This window comes from Pseudoliparis swirei, chromosome 3, assembly GCF_029220125.1.
Source record: "Pseudoliparis swirei isolate HS2019 ecotype Mariana Trench chromosome 3, NWPU_hadal_v1, whole genome shotgun sequence".
In the NCBI taxonomy this organism is placed as follows: Eukaryota; Metazoa; Chordata; class Actinopteri; order Perciformes; family Liparidae; genus Pseudoliparis; species Pseudoliparis swirei.
In genome coordinates this window covers 22010859-22035407 of record NC_079390.1, presented here as the reverse complement: position 1 = coordinate 22035407, position 24549 = coordinate 22010859, and the positions used below count along the sequence as shown (strand labels likewise).

Here is a 24549-nt window from a genome sequence, read left to right as displayed (position 1 = left end):
CAGATACAATATTGCAATTGTTTTTAAAGTGGTTCTACACTCTCGTAAAAGTTCAATTTTGTGGAAGGAGTTTGGACATTAAAGTCAAGTGATTTGACATGCTCGTATTGTATTTGAAGCCCTTGCAGCCTCACTGCAAAACAATTCCTTATGTAATAAAAAGGTGCATACAAGACGTGGTACCAACATGTTGTGCAACCAAGACACGAGAAGTGTAAACATGTGTCAAGTGGTGCAATAGATCCACGTTTGTGGGACCCAGTCGAGAGTGCTGCACTTTAACGACACGGCGGGGAGAAATACAACTTATTTAATCATTGGGTGCAAGATGTAGAATTATCTGGTAAAATCGGCTTTTGTGTCGGACATCCTGCAAACAGGGCGTCCAACGTTAGAACCGTAACTACCGAAAGAGGCCAATAATTAGTTTTTCTTCTATTTAAGGTAACTGATTTGTGTCCCTTTTAGCTTTGTTACCAAATAAACTGCACAAACACCTCAAATGTTGCATTAGTGAAGCCACTTGAGGCGTACATTTTGTCTTTACCCATTAAAATAAAGACATATAAACGTAAATTAACCGTTGTCTTGTATATTAATAGCACCGCATACGCTTGCGCATCGATTAATATGTAATGACATATAAAACAACGGCTCGGGGTGGCGGTGAGAGCACGGGAAGGAAGAAAGGACATTTGGCTGCCGTATTTCCCCCCATGTCATCAGTGCGTCAGCCGATCGGCCAATAGCGTTACGTCTTTCATCGCCCGCCGGAGCCAGGCGACCAATCACAGGCGCTGTTGTTGCGAGGTTAGCTAGCGCTCGCTCACATCCGGTCGTATATATATTGCCACGAGTTAGCGGCGAATTTGGAGTGTCCATTTTGAGCAGCGAGTCGGCGTCTCCGGTATTTTTTTCCCCCCACAAAGTAAGCACGCTTTTCTTTTGTTTTTAATTTCAAATTTTAGCGAAATAAAAAAGCGAGAGGGCGGCCTTTGAGTAAATATCCCACGTTGCGCCCTGGGATTCTTTTCAACGTGTTTGTCATCTTCTTGCTTTTTGCACGTAACGCGTCCGCTTGTTTGCAGTCACGTTAAACCTCGTTAGCTCGCCGTGTTAGCCGCTAGCCGTTAGCCGCCGGAGACGTTCACGCGGTTTTTGTCCCGATTGAACGATTCGTTCGTCGGCCGTGGCGGAAAGTAAACCGGCGTTCTTAAACTTTTTACCGCGATTATGCTTACATAGTTTTTTTCCCTTCAATTAATATTATTGATGTGCAGCGTGCTAACGGCTAGCTGCTATCCGGGCCTGCTCTCTGCTCGGACGCGGAGCCGCTCTCCGGGGCGACCGCCGCGTCCTTTTAGGTTAACAAAGACCTCGCGTGGGACCCCGAGTTGCGTTCACTGACCCTCTGTGCTCACGACGATCACTCCGCGATAGTTTTTAATGCATCTGTGAGTGAGGAAGCAGTTGACTGAAGCTTTAGCTCGCAGGTGAACAATGTGCAGCTATTGTTGCGGCGTCGAACTACACGTTGTTGGGGGGGGGGGGAGATGTAAACAACAGCCGATTGTGTAATCAATAACTTTATTGCAGATTAGGGGTCAAGATATAAGATGGAAATTGCATATAATACAATGAATTTCATTCAAATGATTGTACGGGCATCTTGCATTCATCATAATGTGTTTTCACATCTGCCCCCCCCTTCCAAAAAAATGCCCTGGCTCACTATGTTGATATTAAAGATGTATTAAAAACAAGTTTATTAATTGTACCACAATGCAAGTGTCATGCAGACCATAACCCCCAACCCCCCCAAACAAATGCTGTGTTCAGGCTCTTTGTTATGTCCCGCATCCTAAATCTGTCCCCTTCCTCCATTCAGTCTCTTGAAGAGCCCACCGTCAGAATGGCAGACGCTGATAATCTCCTCATGGAGACGTCGGACCAGAACGGCAACGAGGGGGAAGAGGACCAGAACGGAGCCGATCAGGAGCTGATGGCGGGAGAGGAGGAGGAGGAGAGCTGCCAGGGCATCCTGGAGGAAGGCCAGGGTGAGGCCCTGGGTATCCCGGAGGACATCCCAGAAGACATCCAAGAAGACATCCAGGACAACGGCGCCGAGGGCGCCGACGTTGGCGCCGACGTTGGCTTAGCGGCCGAAGGCGCCGAGACGGTCGACGGAGCCGACGGGGGCAAGATCGACGCCAGCAAAGGAGAGGAAGACGCAGGGTGAGTGAGTGAGTGACGCCTTGTGGAATCTGGTCATCAGGTGGGGAGAGTGATGGACGTACAGGTGGAGAAGCTTCTCCCCTCGGCTAAGCTGTTTTAAAGCAGCTGTCGGAGAATAAAGATGTACAAAATACAGGTCACGGGTTCTTTTCATTCTGCAGGTTTAGTAAATGCTGATGAGAGAATGATCATTTCATATTTGTAAATAAACAGAAAGTAACAAAGACCCTCTTGGACCTGTGGACACGGTCAAACTTCAAGCATTTCTATTTCATGTCTGTCATTCAGAAAACCTTAATTACAAAATAACTTCATTTATTAAAGGGTTTGAACAAGAGTAAATAAACAATTACATCATGGGTACTTCTAAAACTAGAAGGATGATGATAATCAATATACGGTTTGTAGTGCATGGCTGTATCCCCAATATGATGCAGGATATGAGGATTGTATAACGCATGGATTTAGTTCTAACGCTAAAGACATTTTACTCTTGGATTAATAATATAGTACTGAAAGTAATTGGGAGATTAACGGGTTATCAAAGTGCGGATGGTGGAAAAAAGAAAAGATATTTGAATGAGACTGTTCAGAATGACTAAATATTAGGGATGCGCCGATCCATATCGGCCGATATTCCCATTATCGGTTTTGATCGGCGTTCTCAAAACGGCCGATCAGATGACGTAACATCTGCGAGAAAAACTAGTAGAGACGTTTCGATCGCCGCGCACGCAACGAGCGGCGCCCGGCGAGCCGCAGAGTGAGAGGTCAGAGGATCCTCACCACCGAGCGGCGTCCCCGTCCCCCGAGTTGAATCTCTGGGTCGACTCAGCCGACTCTCACATGTCTGAGCCCCTAGAGACTGATGTTCACGGTAAACACATTCGATCGGGAGCGCGCGAGGGTTTTGATAACGTTAGCGGAAGGATTTAAGTGACAACATCCGGTTTTGCAAAGTTAGCGGAAAGAACCACGTGAAACAACATCCGTTTATCAAAATAAGATGTCGACAAATCAAACACTAACATATAAAAGTAAACAATGAACTGATTTTGTTTTATAGATCGTTTCTGAGATTTAGCTTGAATTATGCTAACATTAAAACATTTTTACTGTACCAAGGAAGAGTTTATAAAAATAAATCAGACTTTTGTATTAGAGATGCACCGATCAGGTTTTTGGTGCCGATCACCGATCACTGAAATCAGTATCTGCCGATCACCGATAATACCGATCACCAATCACGGTGTCGATTGAAGCGTTCTATTTATTGTGTAGCATTATTGCCTAGGACTATGAGGAAATACATATATAAAGCACCTCAAACATTAAAGAAATTACAGATTTCTTTAAACATTTAGGACTTTTACTTTGAAAAATATCCTAATTGATACATAAAAATAGTTTGATTGCTATTGTAGGGGATTGCAGATATGTATGGAACACATCTGCATCATTCATTTCCTGGAACTCTTGGGGAAATCTATTTACAGGACTTTGTTTAACATACAAAAGTCTGACTTATTTTTATAAACTCTTCCTTGGTCCAGTAAAAATGTTTTAATGTTTGCATAATTTAAGCTAAATCTCAGAAACGATCTTTAAAGATACAAAATCAGTTAATTGTTTACTTTTATATGTTCGTGTATGATTTGTCGACCTCTTATTTTGAAAAACGGATGTTTCACGTGGTTCTTTCCGCTAACTTTGCAAAACCGGATGTTGTCACTTAAATCCTTCCGCTAACTTTATCAAAACCCTCGCGCGCTCCCGATCGAATGTGTTTACCCTCAACATCAGTCTGAGGGGCTCAGACATGTGAGAGTCGGCTGAGTTGACCCAGAGATTCACCTCGGGGGACGGGGACGCCGCTCGGTGGTGATCCTCTGACCTCTCACTCTGCGGCCCTCGCCGGGGCGCATCGTCTCCGTTGCGGTGCGCCGCGATTGAAACGTCTGATAGTTCTCGCAGATGTTACGTCATCTGATCGGCCGTTTTGAGAACGCCGATCAAAACCGATAATGGGAATATCGGCCGATATGGATCGGCGCCGATCAGATCGGTGCATCCCTATTTTGTATGTTAAACAAAGTCCTGTATATAGATTTCCTCAAGAGTTCCAGGAAATGAATGTTGCAGATGTGTTCCATACATATCTGAAATCCCCTTCAATAGCAATCAAACAATTTTAATGTATCAATTAGGACATTTTTCAAAGTAAAAGTCCTAAATGTTTAAAGAAATCGGTAATTTCTTTAATGTTTGAGTTGCTTTATATATGTATTTCCTCATAGTCCTAAGCAATAATGCTACACAATAAATAGAACGCTTCAATCGACACCGTGATCGGTATTATCGGATCGGCAGATACTGATTTCGGTGATCGGCACCAAAAACCTGATCGGTGCATCTCTACTAAATACATGTTGTTGTGCTTCCTGTGTAAGCTTTTTGGGGGGAGAAAAGCAATTGACACTTGTTTGTTTATAGGAAAATGTTCGTGGGCGGCCTCAGCTGGGACACGAGTAAAAAGGACCTGAAGGATTACTTCAGTAAGTTCGGTGAGGTGTCGGACTGCACCATCAAGATGGACTCCAACACCGGCCGGTCCCGAGGCTTCGGCTTCGTCCTCTTCAAAGAGGCCGCCAGCGTGGACAAGGTGCGTCTCATTTACGCCTCGCCGCTGGTGTTCAGGTTAAGGAAATGCAGATATGATGCGTTCTGAGAGGAAACCCGACGTGACAAATCAGACGAGGCGATTTTATTATTAAACACTTTTTTCCAGCCTGAAGTGGATTCATGAGTCCAGAATTTATGTTTTTTCTCCTGAATCTTGTTAACGCAAACACTTCATTTAAGGCAATATTTTTCAACGGGACATAAATAATGTTTCTGATATATCATGTATCTTTAGATTTGTTTTGTTGCACATGTGTTCAAGACCCAACAGACAAGAAGCTTCTGGCTGTTGTGTCTCTGTAGTTTTGGCAATTGAATAAAGACGACGTGCTTTTCGATCGGGTTCGGAGGGTTGACTCCTGCCTCTGGCAGAACGTCGTTTAAACTGAAACAGCCAGGACTAAAATCAAAGGAATTTAAACGGCGTTCACAGACTCTTTCATTGTTCTTGTAAAGCATCGATTGCGTGTAGCGTTCTATAATAATTATAACTCGTCTGCAGGTGCTGGAGCAGAAGGAACACAGACTGGACGGACGTCCCATCGACCCCAAGAAGGCGATGGCCATGAAGAAGGAGCCCGCCAAGAAGATCTTTGTCGGGGGGTTGAACCCCGAGGCGACCGAGGACGCCATTAGGGAATATTTCGGAGCTTTCGGAGAGGTCAGTTTCACGAGATTGCGCAGAATTTGTTGACTTAAATTGGTTCACGAATTTATAATTGAAGTCTAATAAATGAGTGGCTAATGTAAGCTAATTGAGGACTTGCTTCCTGTGGAAAATAACACTTAATTTGTATAATTTCATTCGAAAGCATCTGAACCCAACACTGTTAATTGCTTTATTGTTTAAAAAGATGCTGCCGATAATAAAACATGCACCATAATTGAGGAAATATTCAACATGTATATTGGTCTTCTGGTTGAATAATTAGCCTTAATAAAACACTCGTTTGGTAAATCTGCATTTTTATATTCTGTAGCTAACATCTTCTTCTTCCAGATCGAAACTATTGAGCTTCCCATCGACCCCAAATCGAAGAAAAGGAGGGGCTTCATCTTCATCACGTACAAAGACGAGGCCAGCGTCAAGAAGTGTCTGGAGAAGAAATACCACACCATCCAGGGCGGCAGGGTACGAACACACACGCTTACCTTCAGGTCGCGCTGCCTTCATGTGACCCCTGAAGTCTCCTCGGCTGCATTGCCACAGAAGAACATGAAGCTTCCTCGTTGTCTGTTTCCATGGAAACTGAGGCCTGCTGCTGATGGTTGCAGGATAAAAACACAATACCATCTCCCTAGTTTGTCAAATATTATCCTAGGGTCTTTAGTGAGATTAATTTGACAGCTCCAGATGTTGGAAAATCATCTCTTGACTTTCACTAAATGTGTCGTCTGCAAAGTAACCACAGCTATCGGTAAATATTTGAGTCGGTGAAGCTTCTCTGCAGAGGGTAAGCTGCTCCGTCCTTCAATGTTGACATGAAGCCGTTTAATCGGCAAACATTTACTCACAAGAGTCGAGTGTTTTACTGAGGTTTCTTTTCCTCCCGCGCTCGGTCGGTGGACTCGATGGTCACGTGTGTTTGGTTGTTGCCTCGTCCTCAGTGTGAGCTGAAGATCGCCCAGCCAAAGGAGGTGTACCAGCAGCAGCAGTATGGCACTGGGCGCGGCGGTGGAGGCGGAGGAGGAGGCGGCGGAGGAGGAGGCGGTTATGGAGGCCGGGGAGGAGGCCGAGGTCGCGGAGGTAAGGAAGTTCAGGGTTCGTACGCTCATGGGAAACATGGAAAATTCCTAAAAAAATGTAATCTGAAATGTTTTGGAAAAATCATGGGAAATTGTTATATTCATTTAGTTGAATTACACAGTTTGACTAAAAGAATACACTTTTAAATATTCTTTTAATCAAACTATTGTCTCATTCATTTGTGTAATTTAATGTTTATCCTCTTGTATACACCAAGATTTCACAACATATTTGGTCATCAGTGTATGAACCCTGGAGGTTAAACTACTTGCTGGAGTTGGACTGACTAAAAGAAAGACCGTCTCCCCACTAAGTTGGCATGAATGACGACTTTAATAATCAACAAAGGAAATGCGATTTATATTTTCTAAATAAAAAATACGTCGGCACAGACTGACTGTCGAAATAATTAAATAACAGTCATTTAAAAGGTGCCGAACGTCACTTTGGATAACTATAGCCATATAAATACATAATTTATATTTATTATTGCATGTTAAATACTTTTAAAGTATTTTGTGTCTTGTATTCTAAAAGTGAGCCGTGTTTCTCAGGTCAGGGTCAAGGCTGGAACCAGAGCTACGGCAACTACTGGAACCCGGGCTACGGTAACCAGGGCTACGGCTACAGTGGATACGGCGGCTATGGCAACTACGACTACTCTTCTGGTTACTACGGATACGGTCCCGGTTACGATTACAGTGAGTACACCAACTGTCGTGTGACCTTAAGAGGCCTTCTTTCCTTCCTGGTCACTGAAGTACCAAATGAGTCATTAAAATTGGGTCATAAATCTATTTTACATTACTGTGAAAACATCTCCTTCCTTTTTCGCCGAGTGGAGCTTGACCACCATAATAATTGAATGTAACGTTAGCCGTGAGCTCCTGCAGATTTCAACGGCGATGCGTGGAAATGTTTCACGAGTTTTTACCTGAAACGCTGGTTTTTAGTGTCGCGTGGCCGTCGGTCTCCGATTAACCAAACGGGCTTCATAGTTTATTCTGAGACGCTCAGAATGTAACGGTTTCCCGTCTGGTTAAAGTAAACGGGTTTTATTCGGGGCAAGGTTTTTAGATGACACGTGTAGAATGAAATGTTGATGGGAAATTACCATTTTAAGATCAGTTCCGGTTGCTTTTGCTGACTGAAAGCGTCCGTCACACGTGACGTTGGCGGCCTCTGGGCGTGATACCCGGCGGCGTCCGGCGGTTTATGTTAACGATCACATGTTTTTCCATTCGACCGGCGTATTTTTTTTTGGGTGGGGGAGGTTAAGATTTGTCCGTGTGTCTGACCCGTTTGTACCCCCTATACAGACCAGGGCAACGGCAGCTACGGGAAAACTCCAAGACGGGGGCCACACCAGGCCGGCTACAAGCCATACTGATGATCACATGGCAGCGCAAGGTATGTCACGGTACCTCTCCTCACTGAAACCCCACGACGTCACGATCAAATGTTTAGCTTTACTAGAAGGCACCAGAGATTAGGGGATTATTATATATAAACAGTCGGGATTATTACATGCAGTTCAATGACAGAGTGATTTATTGTCCCAGTGGCGTAGCAGGCCGTACAGATCCCCCCCCCCCTGTTAACCGTCACGGTGTAAATAAAGTTTTACGATCATTATCTTCTAATCTTCAGTCTAACGCGATCAGGACGTTGTCGCTGGTTTCCTAGTCTCTGATCATGAGCAACCAGTCGGTGTTTAAACCAATAGGAGAGCTAGTAATGGCGGTTCAGTTACATTGCGATGCGTTCAGGCTCTGATCGGTGAAAATGAGTACTGGCATCTTATGATGTGTTCACATGTAATCTAGGGATATGAACTAGACTAAAATCCAGTAGTTTGAAGGAGATGTTTTCACATGAATATGAAATGGATATTTTGAGCTGTTTAACTTCCTAACTCTAAGAACATAATACTTCATTAATTAAGAATGACCATACAAACACTTGATCATTTTAATTGTGTTTAACTAAAAAGAAAAAAGTATCAGTTTTGATGACCGGCTGCTCTAATCCAAGTGTTTTTGAGTGAACTGACTGTCTGTGTTTCTCCTGTAGGACTCCAGTGAGACCGACGGCTGGATGGAAACACTGACTCGACCTCTTTTATGACACAAGACCATTTGTACAGAAAACATCTGAAATGTAACTTCTTCTTTTTTTTGGTTTGTTTTTTATCCTTTCATTTTTAGGTTTTACTTTTCCCTTTGGTGTTTTTTTTTTTTTTTTTTTTCTCTCGTCCCCCCCCCTTCCACATTTCCATCAATGGAAGTGTAATTTTTACTGTACTTTTTGGTACCTGTTTTGATTCTAATGTATTGTAAGGCTTGTATTTTACATGTTTGCTGGCTTTACAGGTTGAAAATCTTGGCGCTGTAAAGGAGCTTTTTTTGACAAAATAAACAGTTTTCAGTAGTTTTTTTTAAAAACTTTTTTTCCCCCCCGGGGTTCTGATGCTTCCAGGGGTGGAAGATAAGGAAAGTGGTTGAAGAGGGTTCAGCATTCAGTTGTCAAACATTGTATTATTCTCTTGTCTTTTGCCGCCACACAATTCGATGAGACGCGGAGCGATGGGCTTTCACCTGCCCTCAGTCGGTCATTTTTCTTTTCCCCCTTCATGTGGAATCCAGTGTACCAAGATAATTTTAACTCTTTATTCCTTCATTCTACAAAGACTGCCTGCACGCTTATTTCTTCCAGGACGTCCTGAATTCACAAAGGTATTAAAAGGTATGGAAAGCATACAGATGAAATAGGGGAGGAACCAATTATTCATGCAGCTGTGGCGTGACTTCCTGTTAACTCGGCATACCTTTTTACATTAGCAACGTGTTTAAGTTTCTCTGCTGGTTTAGTTTGTGTTTTTTTTTGTCAAGTGTCACTGGTTTTTTAGAAGTAACCGCTTTGAAGTTAAATGTCTGCTTAAATTTTCCTTTTTGTTTTTGTCTTTTAAAAGACTTTCAGACCACTGGAGTCTCCTCGGCTAGTGTCTCTGGCAATTTATTAGTAATAAACATTCTCGTTTGTAATATTTTTGGTGTATTTCTATTGCTTAATGTTACTGTTAATTCTGATGATGGAAAGGAAAAAAAGCAACCGGTTGCTTTTTTGTTTTTACTTTCTGGTGCTCGGAAAACTTGAATTATTCGTGTAACCCTCCGGATTGCAGAGCATACATTGACACATTTATAAAGTTTATATTCATCTTAAGTTATTGGCAAGTGGATGGGAGGTTCAAGGGAGGTACTATAACCAAGACTATTAGATGAATGGTTCACGTCTCTGGTTGCATGAGATGTTTTTAGTTTTTTACCTCTGGTGACTCTTATGAGACTACTAAACGTCCTTTTAGCTTAATGGTGGAGATGTGAAGTCGTGATCATGGTGGAGTTCCTTCATAGCCTAAAGTTAGCTTCAAAGTTCATTTGTGAAGATTATCTTGATGACCAGAAACCTGTAAGTATCAAATGTTTGTTACTTTGTGCTATAATCAAATGAAATGTAACATCCCTGCAGCATTAACTAATTTAAAAAGCAAAGTCTTAAAAAAGATAATGCAAACTTTAAATTAAAGCAACCTTCTGGGGAGCAACATGCAAGACGTATGTAATTAAGTTAGTCATTGGATTTGTGGTTATTGATTTAGAAATGCAGCAGTTTGGATAGAGATACTTCAGTGTAGCGTGAAGATTATTAGCAATTAAATGGCCTTTTGCCTTAATGAGAACACTTTGTTCTTTTCCATTTGCTGCATGGGAAGAGGATCGTGGGTTCGATCCCTGGGGCTGGCCGGCCCGTCACCTCCCCCACTGTCGGAGGTTTTCTTCCGTCACATCGGTTTTGATGATGACAAGTTTGATTATACGATTGTTATAACGTGAACCCACATTTTCTCTTCATCGCCATTTTGTTTTATCCTCACAGCTGCGATTAATTGCTACATTAATAAACATCAAGACATCTGCGTTCTCCACGACCTCAGAGTAACCTTAACATTATGAACGCGCATGTAAACAAGTATCTGGACTCGTTTCCGTAGTGTAGTGGTTATCACGTTCGCCTAACAGAACCAGGCCAGCCGCGTATACCAGTAGGAGACTTTTCATGCTGGAGAGCCGGGAGGAGCTTCAATTCCCACCTTAACTAATTTAACAGCGTTTTTTATTTTAAAATTATCCAAAATGTGAGAAGACACCTACATTTAATCTCAATAATAAAATGTATTTTTGTTTAGCATGCATCACTTACTTAAAATTAAAGAATCGAAATAGAATCATTTATAGCCCTAAAGTAATAATGCAAATAATATTAATCTTTAAATATAATGCTTCAGATGTACTTTTATTAGGGCACATGTTTATTTTACACATTTATTGTATACATGATTAAGTGTACAGCTGATCATATCTAAATATTTTATTATTTATTTTTCCATGTATTAATTCTAGGGCTGTCAATCGATTAAAAAAAATTAACTAATTAATCGCACATTTTGAAATTGCGATTAATTAATCGCGATTAAAAGGGGTTTTTTCTTCGAAAGACTAAATCTTCTAAATGAACGAGTAATCCCTCCAGACAGCGTGTATTTTAGACACTTGTTTAATTGTATTCTTTTTTAAAGACACAACTTCACACAGAGCTGTGTTTTCAAAGAGGCTCCTACCTATAAAGTGTCAGTGAGGTATTTAATATTGTGGATGATAAATTGTTTCTTCAGTGAAACATTCAGATTAGTAAGAAAAGGTGTATTAGAGATTGGTCCTGTCATCTTTAACACTGAACAGCAGCAGAACCAGTGGCCTTGGTAAACTGACAAATATGTAATGTTAACCCTCTGGAGTCTGGGCTCATTTTCTCGATTTTACAAACACATGTAAATTCACCTTTTAAAGTCTTTTGCATGTGACACATCCCAGTGTTTCCCCCACCATTCTATCAGGGTGAGGCCCCGCCCCCCTGTCATGTTCTCTATCGCGCCAGATTACAGCAGAAGTAATGTACGGTTCTTTCCTTCTAGACGTCTTTGTTCTTGTATTAAACTAAACGTCTGTTGTTGGTCGTCTCTCCAGCAGCATGTCATTCTGTCTCCACGTGTCGGTCACTCTTCCCTTCCGCCCCGCGTCACCGACACGTCGCCCTCTGCTTCTCTGTGAATATGGAGGAGCAGACGGGAGGAAGGAGGCGGACTGCCGCGGCTTGACACTCACAGGAGTGCAACAACTCCAACGCACACCGGAAGTCAACAAAGTTGCGTTAATTGCGTTAACATATTTTAGTGCGTTAACGCGGCCAAATTAATCGCATAGATTAACGCGTTAACGCTGACAGCCCTAATTAATTCCACTAAAGTGAAGACAGTCAAAAGGATGATTTTAATATATTTTATTGAAAATACACAGCTGAATTCTAAAATGAACACAATTAAAATCCTCTCAAAGAATTAATGTAAAATAAATGAAATGAATAAAAAAGTATTACTAGAACTATATATATATGTGTGGTCACTTCGTATCCCCGGCTCTGCAGAAGAAGTGTGGGACGCTGGCTTTGCATGTGCTTTGGAACAAAGTTTGAACAACAGATGTGAAAAACTAATTGTTAACAGCCGATGTTATCAATACATGATTAATATACACTGTTTAACACACTGCGAGGCGAGGAGCACGACACACTTGGCCTCAACACGTTGGGTTCCTGATCTTCCCTCACAAGCTGAGGGGCGATGGCGAGCAGCTGAGGAGCGACCGGCAGCAGAGTCTTCACTGTGGGATCCAAAGAAAAACAAAGAAACGACACGTAGTGAGAACGACGTTCAGGATGGTGGAACGTGAGGAGCAAAACTAAATAATAACCTTTTACTGAAGCTTTAGCCACAAGGGAAACAGTCGCTGCAGCTGGTGACTTGGTCCCGTGGGCTGGAACAACAACTCTTTGTCATCTTCCTTACACAAAGTGTGTTAATGCTTCTCAGTGTATATTTTACCTGCTGCTTTTTCAGACTTAAAATACCCTTTACTTTAATTCTAAGTTGCTATTTTGTTTGTCAGGTAACGCAGAGAAACAATAGCAATATATAGCACACAACCTGTCAATCAAAGATGTGGCATGTATGAACGGTTTTTGTTCACATCCTGGAGTGACAGCCTAGAGAAAGCATACAAAAAAAGGAAAACACTTACCATCATAGGCGACATGTTAAATCCTTCAGTTAGGAGGAGAGTAAGAACACATCAGAACAGGCCAGAACACGGGCACAATAACAAACTACTTCAAAGAATAGTAATGGCAGGGAGGACTCTGGTGAAAACCGAATCCTCCCTCCACACGGGTGGAGAAAAACCTGTTGGTGAAGACACATCCGGGGCTCTGGAGACTGCTGCTGGGGGCCCTGAAAGCACAGGCCATGACATTAGATTGTTACCATGTACGATTTAAAAAAGCTCCGTTTGTTAGAGTAGATCCACTTACTTAGTCTAGTGTTGAACTTAGAGGGAGACAGATTCAACATCTCTCTCTCCAGCTCCTCCTCCATCACTGGGAGATGAAACATGAGCATGAGGTGTGTGTGTGGTGCATGGTCACTACAGAGCTGTATGTGTTAGCGAGCTGACCTAGAGTTCTGGATGTGGCTGCAGGGGGCCGGACTCGGCCCTCTGCTGCTGCAGGTTGGACATCTTGCTGTTTTTGATGCACTTCACTCCCAGAATGAAGGCCGCATAACCGTCAGCCCTGCTCTTCCAGATCTGCTCCCAGGTGTCCTTGGCCCTGACTCCAAAGCCGACAATAGTGTCCCCTTCTGAAGCCACAGGTGAAGCGGGCTTCCTGGAGGAAAGGTACTCCCTCAGGTCCTCAACTTCCTGGAAGCTCCTGGCATAGTCCAGAAATGACAGCAGGCTGTCCTTGCTGTTTCCTTGGGGGTTGAATTTACCGGCTCTCTCCTCTTCTTCTACTGTTTTTATCAGGTAGATGACGTAGCCAATGTCGTTTTCGAGGAGCCATCTGAATGATTTCCCGTTGTATTTGCCAAACTGCAGGCCGTACTCCCCCATCACCTCGTGTCGGTCGGACACATCTCCTCCCCGCTGAAGGACCGCGGTCAGAGCATTGGTGCTCACATGATGCTGGAGCTGAGCAGGAGACTTGTCCTGAAGCGAGGGATCAGTTTTAATCCTCATGGCCTCATCGGAGGGATCCTGCCGCAGATGACCCGATGGGCCCTTTCTGAAGGACACCGTCTTCCTGCCTGGGAAGAAGTTGGTGGTCTTCTTCATCGTCTCCTGTGCACAGCAAAACACAACGCAGCGCATAGACAGAGTCCCTCACGTTAACGGTGATGAGCATTTGTAATAACTAGGTAACAGCTTCATTTATTACACAGATATAGGCAGACGGACAAAAAAAACTAAGTGTTTTCCACCTTATTATTCTTTATTCTGCTTGTCATAGAACTTGAACCCACCTTAAACGTGGGGAACTGTAGTAATTACCCATTCAAACTAATATTATTCATAAAGACAACTTAGCCAATGAGTTCCTGTTGATGTTGAACACGTTACACACACAACAATATACATTAAATACGTCCCATTCAATACTAACCGTACGGTGCTAACAACACACAGTGTTACAATGCTAACCAACACAAGTAAAGTAAACTATAGAAGCAGTTGACCAACATATACAACTGAGAACCGTTCATGAAGTAACTTCATTAACAAAATGCGGCGTACTTACGTGTAACTGTTGGTCCGAAAAAGAACTGCGAAAAGATGCTGCGCGAGCCTCAGGTGTGTTCTGCTGCGGGTCGTCTCACTCAAAGGGGAACATACGGGTCTCTTTGCCTCGTGTCCAGGGGGGAAACAGCGCCCCCAAAATCCCACTTGTGGCCAAAGTTATATCGCATCGGTAGTGATCAGAACTACCATAGAGAATGAATGGGAAAAGTTAAGGAAAGTTAAGGACTATTTTACACGGCTGGCGGAAACAGTTTTTTCTTTTTTCTCAACCGCTGATTGGCTAACCAAAGTGAGTACTAGCCAATCAGATGTCGAGTGGGGCGGGACATGCCATCAACGTCACAGGTATCGTAACTTCGACTCCACACCGACTGTGACCGACTGCGTGTGGCCGCAACTTTGGCTTTGACGGTTATAACGAAGATGGTCGCTAAAACGAACGGTGCCCGGAGTCACGGAGGATTCCACCTGTCAGGTAAAAGTTCAGCAACACCCCGACAGGCAACTGAATCGGCGAGCTAACGGTGAACAGTCACGTGGGTGACATCGGCGTTATGAACGGCCTGTCATGCTAGCGCGTTACCATGTTTGTTCGCTCTCAGTCACTTCAGGTGGTGAAGACGAACGGCCATTTTGGTCCGCTTTCATGGCGGCGGCGGCTCAGAGTATTTTACTTCAACGGCGATTAATTAATTAGCGTTATTTCAAATAGCGAGATGGTGACATTTGAGTTTTTTTCTTCATTTATGTGTCAGTCTCCTAGATTTTCATTTCATGGCCACACGTTTTTAAATATTTTAAGTTAGAATGAAGGTGCACGATCGTGAGTGAGAAAAATAAGTGTAATATTTATCTGGACTGGGTGTCGTGTTACAATGCCTGGACATTTAACAAAATAATATATATATATATATATATGTGTGTGTATGTGTATATATATGTGTGTATACATGTATATATATATTATATGTGTATGTATATATATGTGTGTGTGTATATATAAATATAATATGTGTATATATATATATTAGTGCTCTGAAAAATAACGTGTTAACGCGTTATGATTAAATTACAGGATTAATTAGTTCAATTTTTTTACCGCATTTAACGCACGCGCAGAATGAGCTTCCAATACGTCTGTTGTTGGTCGTCTCTAACCAGCAGCATGTCATTTTGTCTCCGTGTCGCATTAACACGACTCCGATCTCCGTCTCGCGCGCCGCAGAGCTCCGATGCCGGCGTGTGCGCGCACATCGGGACAAAAAAAAGTCACTTGCACTTGGGGGTTTAGTTTTGACGTGTGCAATAACAGATGCAATGTCCAGTTTATAATGTGAATAGTTATTTATTTATAAAGTTTTACGGCTTCCAACTCAAACCTAAATATATGTTCCTTGTCCAAACCCATTTGTCTATTTACAAAAAATGCATGAAATCAAAAACACAATGTCACCTGTTCAAAAATCTTTGTTCTCCTGCCAATCTAGCAACATCTGACCCCAGTGCTCCCCCTGAGCATATTGGCCTCTGTCTGAATAGACAAAGGCCCTACGCCCCTAGTGGTCCAAAGTAAAAAACACACAAAATGGCTCTTACTATATATTTATACATATATATACACATATACGTGTGTGTGTGTATATATAATATATTTTTATTATATATATATACATATATATTATATATATGTGTGTGTATATATATTATATATATACAGGACTGTCTCAGAAAATTAGAATATTGTGATGAAGTTCTTTATTTTCTGTAATGCAATTAAAAAAACAAAAATGTCATGCATTCTGGATTCATTACAAATCAACTGAAATATTGCAAGCCTTTTATTCTGATTTATTGCTGATTATGGCTTACAGCTTAAGAAAACTCAAATATCCTATCTCTAAATATTAGAATATCATGAAAAAGTATACTAGTAGGGTATTAAACAAATCACTTGAATTGTCTAATTAACTCGAAACACCTGCAAGGGTTTCCTGAGCCTTAACAAACACTCAGCTGTTATAAATCTTTTTTTTTACTTGGTCTGAGGAAATATTAAAATTTTATGAGATAGGATTTTAGAGTTTTCTTAAGCTGTAAGCCATAATCAGCAATATTAAAAGAATAAAAGGCTTGCAATATTTCAGTTGATTTGTAATGAATCCAGAATGCATGACATTTTTGTTTTTTTAATTGCATTACAGAAAATAAAGAACTTTATCACAATATTCTAATTTTCTGAGACAGTCCTGTATGTGTGTGTATATATATTTATATTATATATATACACATATATTATCTATATATATATATGTGTATAAATATTTATATATATGTATGTGTATATATATATATATTGATGAAAGAGTTTGAGTCGATGTTCTTTATAATTGTGACCATAGATCTAATTGGCTAACTGTCCACCTTTTGTCGGTTATCTTGAAACTGAGAATTGAACACGTGTTTCACCAACCTCTAAATATCAATGTCAAAAAAATAAATCTGAATTGAATTTCTACCTTATAAAGGTGCATGAATCTTCTTCTTTTTTTAAAGAGTGGAAGCCACTGGTGAGGGAGAAACACTCTGCATCAAACATGGGGAGAAGGAGATCTTCAGATGTCCAGCCAAGGCAAGTTTCCATCTCCAGAAGTTGAATACATGTTTTAGCGAATAGCTGATGAGTTGAATGAGGCAGAGCATTTTATACCTGATTTCAAATGCTCCAGCTTAGTCCTAATTGTGTCATTTTTTTATCACTTAGCAAACAGATGCAATGGAGGCCGGGGAGCATGACCGGAGTACAAGCCACCATCTTGCAACCGTGAAGCAGGGCGGATGAAAGATGAGGCCAAACCCGAACTATATTCAACATCACGCTACTGCCGAGGTCTCAAAAGAATTCCCTTGCTTCTCCATTCCAATCTCGGTGAGTGTTTTATCCAATATATAAACTGTGATTTTGTGAGACTGGTGGGTGGACCTCAGATCCTCTGGGGGAGTCCAGAGGCATGCTGAGTATACGGGTACATTTTCTGTTCCAGACCTCAGAACAATACAAAAAGAATGAAGCTAATTTTTGTTTTCATCCTAGGCAGCACTATTGGTTTAGTTGCTGTGTTGACTATTTAGATTGTTTTTGTTTAATGTTGTAGTTCATTTCTCCTCGCCACACCGTGGTGGAGGAATCCGAGTGGCTCAGTGATCCTGGGATCCTGTTGTCCCTGGTACTAGCCCAGGGGCGGGCTAACTTTTTGACTTGCGGGCCACAATGGGTTCTAAAAGGGCCGGGCCAGGAGCTTTTGGACACGCAATGTAATTTATCAAACCTGGAGATTGCGTCTGTTTTTTTATACATTTTCAATTGAAGGTGCAAAGTTAAAGAAATCTACATTTACTGGAAAAAGATCAATGTAATCACTTTCAACATTCAAAACGTATTATTACTAGAGATGCACCGATCAGGTTTTTGGTGCCGATCACTGAAATCAGTATCTGCCGATCTGATAATACCAATCACTGATCACGGTGTCGTTTGAAGCATTCTATTTATTGTGTAGCATTATTGCCTAGGACTATGAGGAAATACATATATAATGCACCTCAAACATTAAAGAAATTACCGATTTCTTTAAACATTTAGGACTTTTACTTTGAAAAATTTCCTAATTGATAAATTAAAATTAGTGCTGTGAAAAATAACGCGTTAATTCAATTACAGGTTTAACTAGTTTTTTTTTTTTAACGCATTTAACGCATGCGCAGAATGAGCTTCCAATCCGTCTGTTGTTGGTCGTCGGGACGAAAAAAAGTAACTTGCAAAATGAGCTTCCAATACACCACTTCAATCTGAACTCTGTCCGCTCTCATGCAGACGGTCTGTTCATCGGTAATGATCCTTCCGCAGGTTCACCTCCGGAAACCTTGTGACGACTTTTACTTCCTGTAGATCAGGGTCTCAACACGTCGATCGCGACCTGCCAGTCGATCGCGGCGTAGTGTTGGTAGATCGCATGACATTAAAGAGATTGGCCCGCCCCCTGACATGTTCTCTATAGCACGTCTTTGTTCTTTTATTAAACTAAACGTCTGTTGTTGATCGTATCTCCACAGCAGCATGTCATTTCTGTCTCTTCGCGTTGCGTTAACACTTATCGATCTCCGTCTGGCGCCCCACAGAGCTCCGTGCGCGCGCATCGGGACCGAGCAAAAAAGTCACTTGTCAATCTGTCCACCTGTCCGGGCGGTGAGGTTTCAGCTTTGCAGCGGTGTCCCCGCCGTCCCTTTCATCACGGCCCAGTTCAAGAAGAAAACCCACACAGTCAGTTTGCCTCAGCAGCTGCTAGAGGAAGACTAGAGGCCTTTAGATTGTATCATGGTGGAGTTAATGGTTGACAAACAAGAGAAAATGTTCTGTTTAACCTCCTGTTACCTTTACATTTACTAACATATTTTACCCTCGGGGTCAATTTGACCCAGCAATTAAAACCTCCAGAAAATTATTAGAATTAATATTGCTTCCCAAGTTTAAGTGTGAGGTACTTTATGTTTGTTTGTTGACTACCTAAATAGCCCTTTAAATAAATAAAAAGTTGATATTTCTTATATGTTTGACACAGTGAAAAACATCCTGGGGTCAAATTGACTAAAGAACACCGACATTAAACATTGAATGGGGTCAAATTGACCCGAAAGGTAACAGGAGGGTTAAACATTCTGTTTAGGATGAAGATGTATTAATGTTCCATATGGAAGAAAACTGCTAAATAACTGCTGAGTTGCAGCACCATTGTATAGAAGAATGTATAAATGTATATATCCGTCTTTTGTCATAAATCTCTATGTTCTCACAAAATATACCGAGAATATCGGTAATATGTGATTAATCATGATTAATCCACAAAAACCTGTGATTAACCCGATTAAAAATTGTAATCGTTTCACAGCCCTAATTAAAATGTATTGATTGCTATTGTAGGGGATTTCAGATATGTATGGAACACATCTCCATTATTCATTTCCTGGAAATCTTGGGGAAATCTATATACAGGACTTTGTTTAACATACAAAAGTCTGACTTATTTTTATAAACTCTTCCTTGGTACAGTAAAAATGTTTTAATGTTAGCATAATTTAAGCTAAATCTCAGAAACGATTTTTAAAGATACAAAATCAGTTCATTGTTTACTTTTATATGTTCGTGTATGATTTGTCGACATCTTATTTTGAAAAACGGATGTTGTTTCACGTGGTTCTTTCCGCTAACTTTCCAAAACCGGATGTTGTCACCGCTAACTATCAAAACCCTCGCGCGCTCCCGATCTAATGCGTTTTCCGTGAACATCAGTCTCTAGGGGCTCAGACATGTGAGAGTCGGCTGAGTTGACCCAGAGATTCAACTCGGGGGACGGGGACGCCGCTCGGTGGTGAGGATCCCCTCTGACCTCTCACTCTGCGGCCCTCGCCGGGCGCATTGTCTCCGTTGCGGTGCGCGGCGATTGAAACGTCTGATAGTTCTCGCAGATGTTACGTCATCTGATCGGCCGTTTTGAGAACGCCGATCAAAACCGATAATGGGAATATCGGCCGATATGGATCGGCGCCGATCAGATCGGTGCATCCCTAATTATTACCCAACGAAATACTCAAGCTCAATAATTTTTAATTGTTTTAAACCCCGCAAAATAATGGACGGATTGTCCTCAGAGATGGACTGTATTAAATATCCTGCCTGCAGCAGAAACGAGAAAGGGGTCTTTAGATTGAGGGCGATGTGCGGCGTGTTAATTAAGCTACCGTACCGCTGCTCTGCGCACATTGCTCTTAATTAAAAGACGCTCCTCCAAACTTTCCATAAGCATTTTTTTCATAACACAGTAGAGAAACTCACATTTCCGTGGGAACAGTGTTGTTGGTCACCCTTTTTTGCCTGTGCATCAAAGTCTGGAGTTAGTTTTGTTGTGGCAATTCTCAGGATAGATCTGAGGTGTTGGTCAGTTAACCGGGATCTGTGCTGGGCTTTGTTGACGTTCATGACGCTGAAGGTCTGCTCGCACGCGTAGGTCGAGCCAAACGACGCCAGCATCTTCTGTAGTTTGGAAACGTGGCTTTGCTAAGCGAAGCGTAAAAGTCATTCAGTTTAAGAGACTTGAACTTCTCCTGTGAGACGGAGTCAGACTGAAGCATACATTCATTGAATGTATTTAAACTCTAAATCTGTCCTTCTGTACACATTACATCTATTGCACCTGTCCATCCTGGAGAGGGATCCTCCTCTGTTGCTCTCCTGAAGGTTTCTTCCTTTTTCCCCTGAAGGGTTATTTGGGAGTTTTTCCTGGTCCGATGTGAGGTTTTGGGGCAGGGATGTCTATGTGTACAGATTGTAAAGCACTCTGAGACAAATTTGTAATTTGTGAAATTGGGCTATACAAATAAACTGAATTGAATTGAAGCTCGATCAGCTCATGCGGTGCTGTTTGGGGGTCTTGTGATGGGGGACAGGACACCAGCTGAAGTGACTTGTCAATTTTTTCATAATCAGAGAACCGACGGCAGAATTCTCAGTGCGCGCCGTCCAGTGATTTTCAGTATTTCTTCACGTTTCGGGCGGCCTCTTTCTGCATGGCCAGTGTGGGAAAATGAGCGAAAGATTTGTTTGACATTTGCCTGGAGAATAAAATCAGGCTCTCACATTTGTGTACATGTCGTGCGCAAACTGATCTTTCCCCTGCAGCTTAACGTTCAGCTCGTTCATGTGTGACGATGTGTCCACAGCAAACGCAAAGTCACAAAGCCAGTCCGCGTCGCTCAGCTCAGGGAATTCGTCGGATTTCCCCATTAGCTCCAAAAACGAGCGAATCTCCTCTTTGAGCTCCCACACTCGTTGACACACTTTACCCAAACTCAACCAGCGGACACGAGAGTGGTAAAGTAAGTCCAGGGCTGTGTCTACTACCGGACACTTGAGCACTTCGAGCACTGACTTTCAGTGTTCGGGCGCCACACTGACAAAACCAGCAGGATTCAGTGCACTGAAAGGACCCGGATGGCGTACTGCAAACGGGCAAAAAATGCAGTGTAAAACGATGGACACTACTCACCCTAAACGGGCGCCATCTTGGCTACGTAGCGGAAGAGGAGGAGCCCTTTCGCCAGCTTTTCATTTTATTTCTAAAACAATGGCGGACGAGATGGCTACGGTAGCACAAGCGGTAGACCACGGAGGCTCCTGCCGCGATGGTGGAGGTATCGCAGTTTCCACATGGGGTGGAGAAAAGGGTAAACAAGGGACACAAAGAGGGCAAGAAGTGCATTCATGTTGTCACTTTAAGTTTCGCGGGTATCGCAAGCAGATTTGCGTCCGTCACTTCTGCCAAGTGGTTAACGTAAGTGTTCCATTTGATACAGCACTTATCAGCCACGCAGTACACTGCAGATGTCAGTGCACTGTATTGAAGTGCACTGACATCTGCAGTGCACTTCGTAAAGTGTCCGGTAGTAGACACAGCCCTAGTGTGCCATCTTTTGGGGAAACGAGGGTATTGCAGGGGAAAGGGTGAAAAGGGGAAATGAATGAGGTTTTTACACATCCATGGGTTTTTACTATAATTTGGACAAGTTTGGCGGGCTGGATTAACCCTCTGAAAACGAAGCCCGCTACAGTGCGTTTTGACAGCTTTACGTTTTCAAAATCGGTATATCTCCGCGACAATACGTCGCCGAGATACGTTTAAAATACTGGAGTAATCCGGAGGATTTCCTCTGCCGTTCATTTCTCTACCGTAAGCTCCTCTGCGATTCACAGAGAAAGATAGGGGGACGAACGTGTCGGGTGACGCGGCACCGAGTACTGTGATTTGCCAATGCGGTTGTCCGTCAACATTTTGCGGAGAAGAACAACCAATGAACACTCAAGAAATCACAAGGACCTACCCACCTCCCAGGTGGAGCTCATTAGCAGTCTGTCAGTCAGAGAAGCCAGAGAACATGGCGCATACGGACTTCACAACAAGGAAGCAGCTGCAGCGACTTTGGCGAGCAGCGCGGCGCCTCAGAGGAGCTCCAGAGCCACGAGGAGGAACACGCAGCCAGACGAGATCCACTTGGACCGGGTAAGAGTCTTCACTAAACTTTACGTGTCCGTGTCGGGACGTGTCCGGACGTGTCTGTTATGTGTCTCGTCACGGTGTCTGTTACGTGTGGCGGTGCTGACTAGTATTATATTTTACAGAGAGGATTCACCAGCACCTGCAGTGCAGCCTGCAGATCCACCTGCAGCCCCACCTGCAGCTCTACCTGTCCGGCCAGCAATGGTCTCGTGCCCCGGAGGACCATGACACGATGACATGATGCCATTATGGTGTAGCCATATTGTAAATATTCTGTATCAATATTTGTGTATCAATATTTTATTTCTCAACATGAATATTATGGAGAATATGTTTACTTTTTGTAATGTATAATACATTTATTTGAAGAAGAAAAAATGTAAATGGTCATTTTTTATTTGCACACACCCCATGCAACTTTATCTGCAATATTAAGTCATTTCTCAGTCCCATCTTTATCATTTTGGTGAATGTGTGACGGACCACATCATTTCTACTCAAAAAACGATAATGCAAAATTAGTTTTTTGACATCTTTACATGTATCGAGCATTGTATTCAGATATTTCACTGCTTTTGTGAACCCATGACCTTTGGTAAACCAATTTTAAACACGAAAACAGTTGGTCCACATGAGTAAAGGTGTGTTTTCAGAAGAGATATGATGAATTTTTAGAAATCGAACTTACATTTTCAGCTTTAGGGCCATATTTTTTCTTTCCACTTGTACCTGAGGTCAATTGTGCCTCATTATATAGAGAGCTGAGATTGTTCTGGAATTTTTGATGTATAACACATGGGTATGTGTCATATGCAAAAGCCTTTTAAAGGTGAATTTAATTTTGTTTGTAAAATCGAGAAAATGACTCCAGAGGGTTAAGAAGCCTAACGGGCCGTAGTTTGCCCATGTCTGTACTATCCCCTGGTCGGGTCTCCCAGGGCAAAAGGGTCTCGGGGGACAGTCCAGACTTAAAAAGGACATCTTCAAATTCCCTCCTCGTAAAAGAGTTAAAAAGAAACATAAGCACTCCCCGTCGGGGAATCGAACCCTTTTTTTGAAGACAAATATCCTACACATGGGTTTGACATGTTAAATTCATATATATACACCGTTTAAAAAAATGTTTTTCCTCGTCTTCACAGTGTATAGTAACATGTGGGATGTATGTGCATGTAAAATATGGGACACCTATCTTAAAAAAAGGACACCTTCATACAAAAAAGGGCACATTACCTACATATGTTAGTATAATGGAGTACCTCCGCTTGGTATGCTACGTGTGCTGCGTTTGTGTATGTTTCAATACATCCAATTGCTGGCAAGTTAAAAATGTGTAGAAAACAAAAAAGGTTACTCCCCGTCAGGGAATCGAACCCTGGTCTTCCGCGTGACAAGCGGAGATACTGTCCACTATACTAACGAGGAGGGACACTTGTGTCTTTTTGACTTGTCCTTTTTTTTTTTAAGACAATTGTCCTACACATATGTATTAGGGATGCACCGATCTGATCGGCGCCGATCCATATCGGCCGATATTCCCATTATCGGTTTTCATCGGCGTTCTCAAAACGGCCGATCAGATGACGTAACATCTGCGAGAACTATCAGACGTTTCAATCGCCGCGCACATAGCGGAGACGATGCCCGGCGAGGCCAGAGTGAGAGGTCCACGAGGGGATCCTCACCACCGAGCGGCGTCCCCGTCCCCCGAGTTGAATCACTGGGTCAACTCAGCCGACTCTCACATGTCTGCCCCTATAGACTGATGCTCACGGTAAACGCATTCGATCGGGAGCGCGCGAGGGTTTTGATAAAGTTAGCGGAAGGATTTAAGTGACAACATCCAGTTTTGCAAAGTTAGCGGAAAGAATCACGTGAAACAATATCCGTTTATCAAAATAAGATGTCGACAAATCATACACTATTACATATAAGTAAACAATGAACTGATTTTGTATCTTTATAGATCGTTTCTGAGATTTAGCTTAAATTATGCTAACATTAAAACATTTTTACTGTACCAAGG

General features: G+C 42.4%; 2 protein-coding genes and 1 non-coding gene across 3 annotated transcripts; 1 reads left to right on the top strand and 2 right to left on the bottom strand.

Moving 5' to 3' along the window:
• The first annotated feature begins 834 nt into the window (after positions 1–834).
• Positions 835–9712, top strand: LOC130191777 (heterogeneous nuclear ribonucleoprotein A/B-like). The gene is made up of 9 exons (XM_056411467.1): positions 835–928; positions 1889–2235; positions 4729–4897; positions 5420–5578; positions 5918–6049; positions 6526–6664; positions 7219–7365; positions 7984–8074; positions 8738–9712. Exons 2-8 carry the CDS (start codon positions 1913–1915, stop codon positions 8052–8054), a joined length of 1140 nt encoding a protein of 379 aa, XP_056267442.1. The 5' UTR covers positions 835–928; positions 1889–1912; the 3' UTR covers positions 8055–8074; positions 8738–9712.
• Positions 9713–12049: 2337 nt separating this feature from the next.
• On the bottom strand, positions 12050–14454 carry LOC130190591 (uncharacterized). The gene is made up of 4 exons (XM_056410093.1): positions 14417–14454; positions 13151–13959; positions 12535–13070; positions 12050–12444 (listed from the first exon to the last, which is right to left on the bottom strand). The coding sequence occupies exon 2, from the start codon at positions 13951–13953 to the stop codon at positions 13294–13296; it is 660 nt and encodes a 219-aa protein (XP_056266068.1). The 5' UTR covers positions 13954–13959; positions 14417–14454; the 3' UTR covers positions 12050–12444; positions 12535–13070; positions 13151–13293.
• Positions 14455–23876: 9422 nt separating this feature from the next.
• Positions 23877–23948, bottom strand: trnad-guc (transfer RNA aspartic acid (anticodon GUC)). Its single transcript has one exon. It is a non-coding gene; the product is annotated as a tRNA-Asp (tRNA).
• Between the last annotated feature and the right edge of the window lie 601 nt (positions 23949–24549).

Excerpts from the sequence above, each read along its gene's own strand:
- LOC130191777 (XM_056411467.1), top strand. The coding sequence starts at position 1,913 with ATGGCAGACGCTGATAATCTCCTCATGGAGACGTCGGACCAGAACGGC. Across the intron at positions 5,579-5,917 it reads ATTTCGGAGCTTTCGGAGAG|ATCGAAACTATTGAGCTTCC; the intron begins GTCAGTTTCACG and ends TTCTTCTTCCAG. Across the intron at positions 6,665-7,218 it reads AGGAGGCCGAGGTCGCGGAG|GTCAGGGTCAAGGCTGGAAC; the intron begins GTAAGGAAGTTC and ends CGTGTTTCTCAG.
- LOC130190591 (XM_056410093.1), bottom strand. The coding sequence starts at position 13,953 with ATGAAGAAGACCACCAACTTCTTCCCAGGCAGGAAGACGGTGTCCTTC.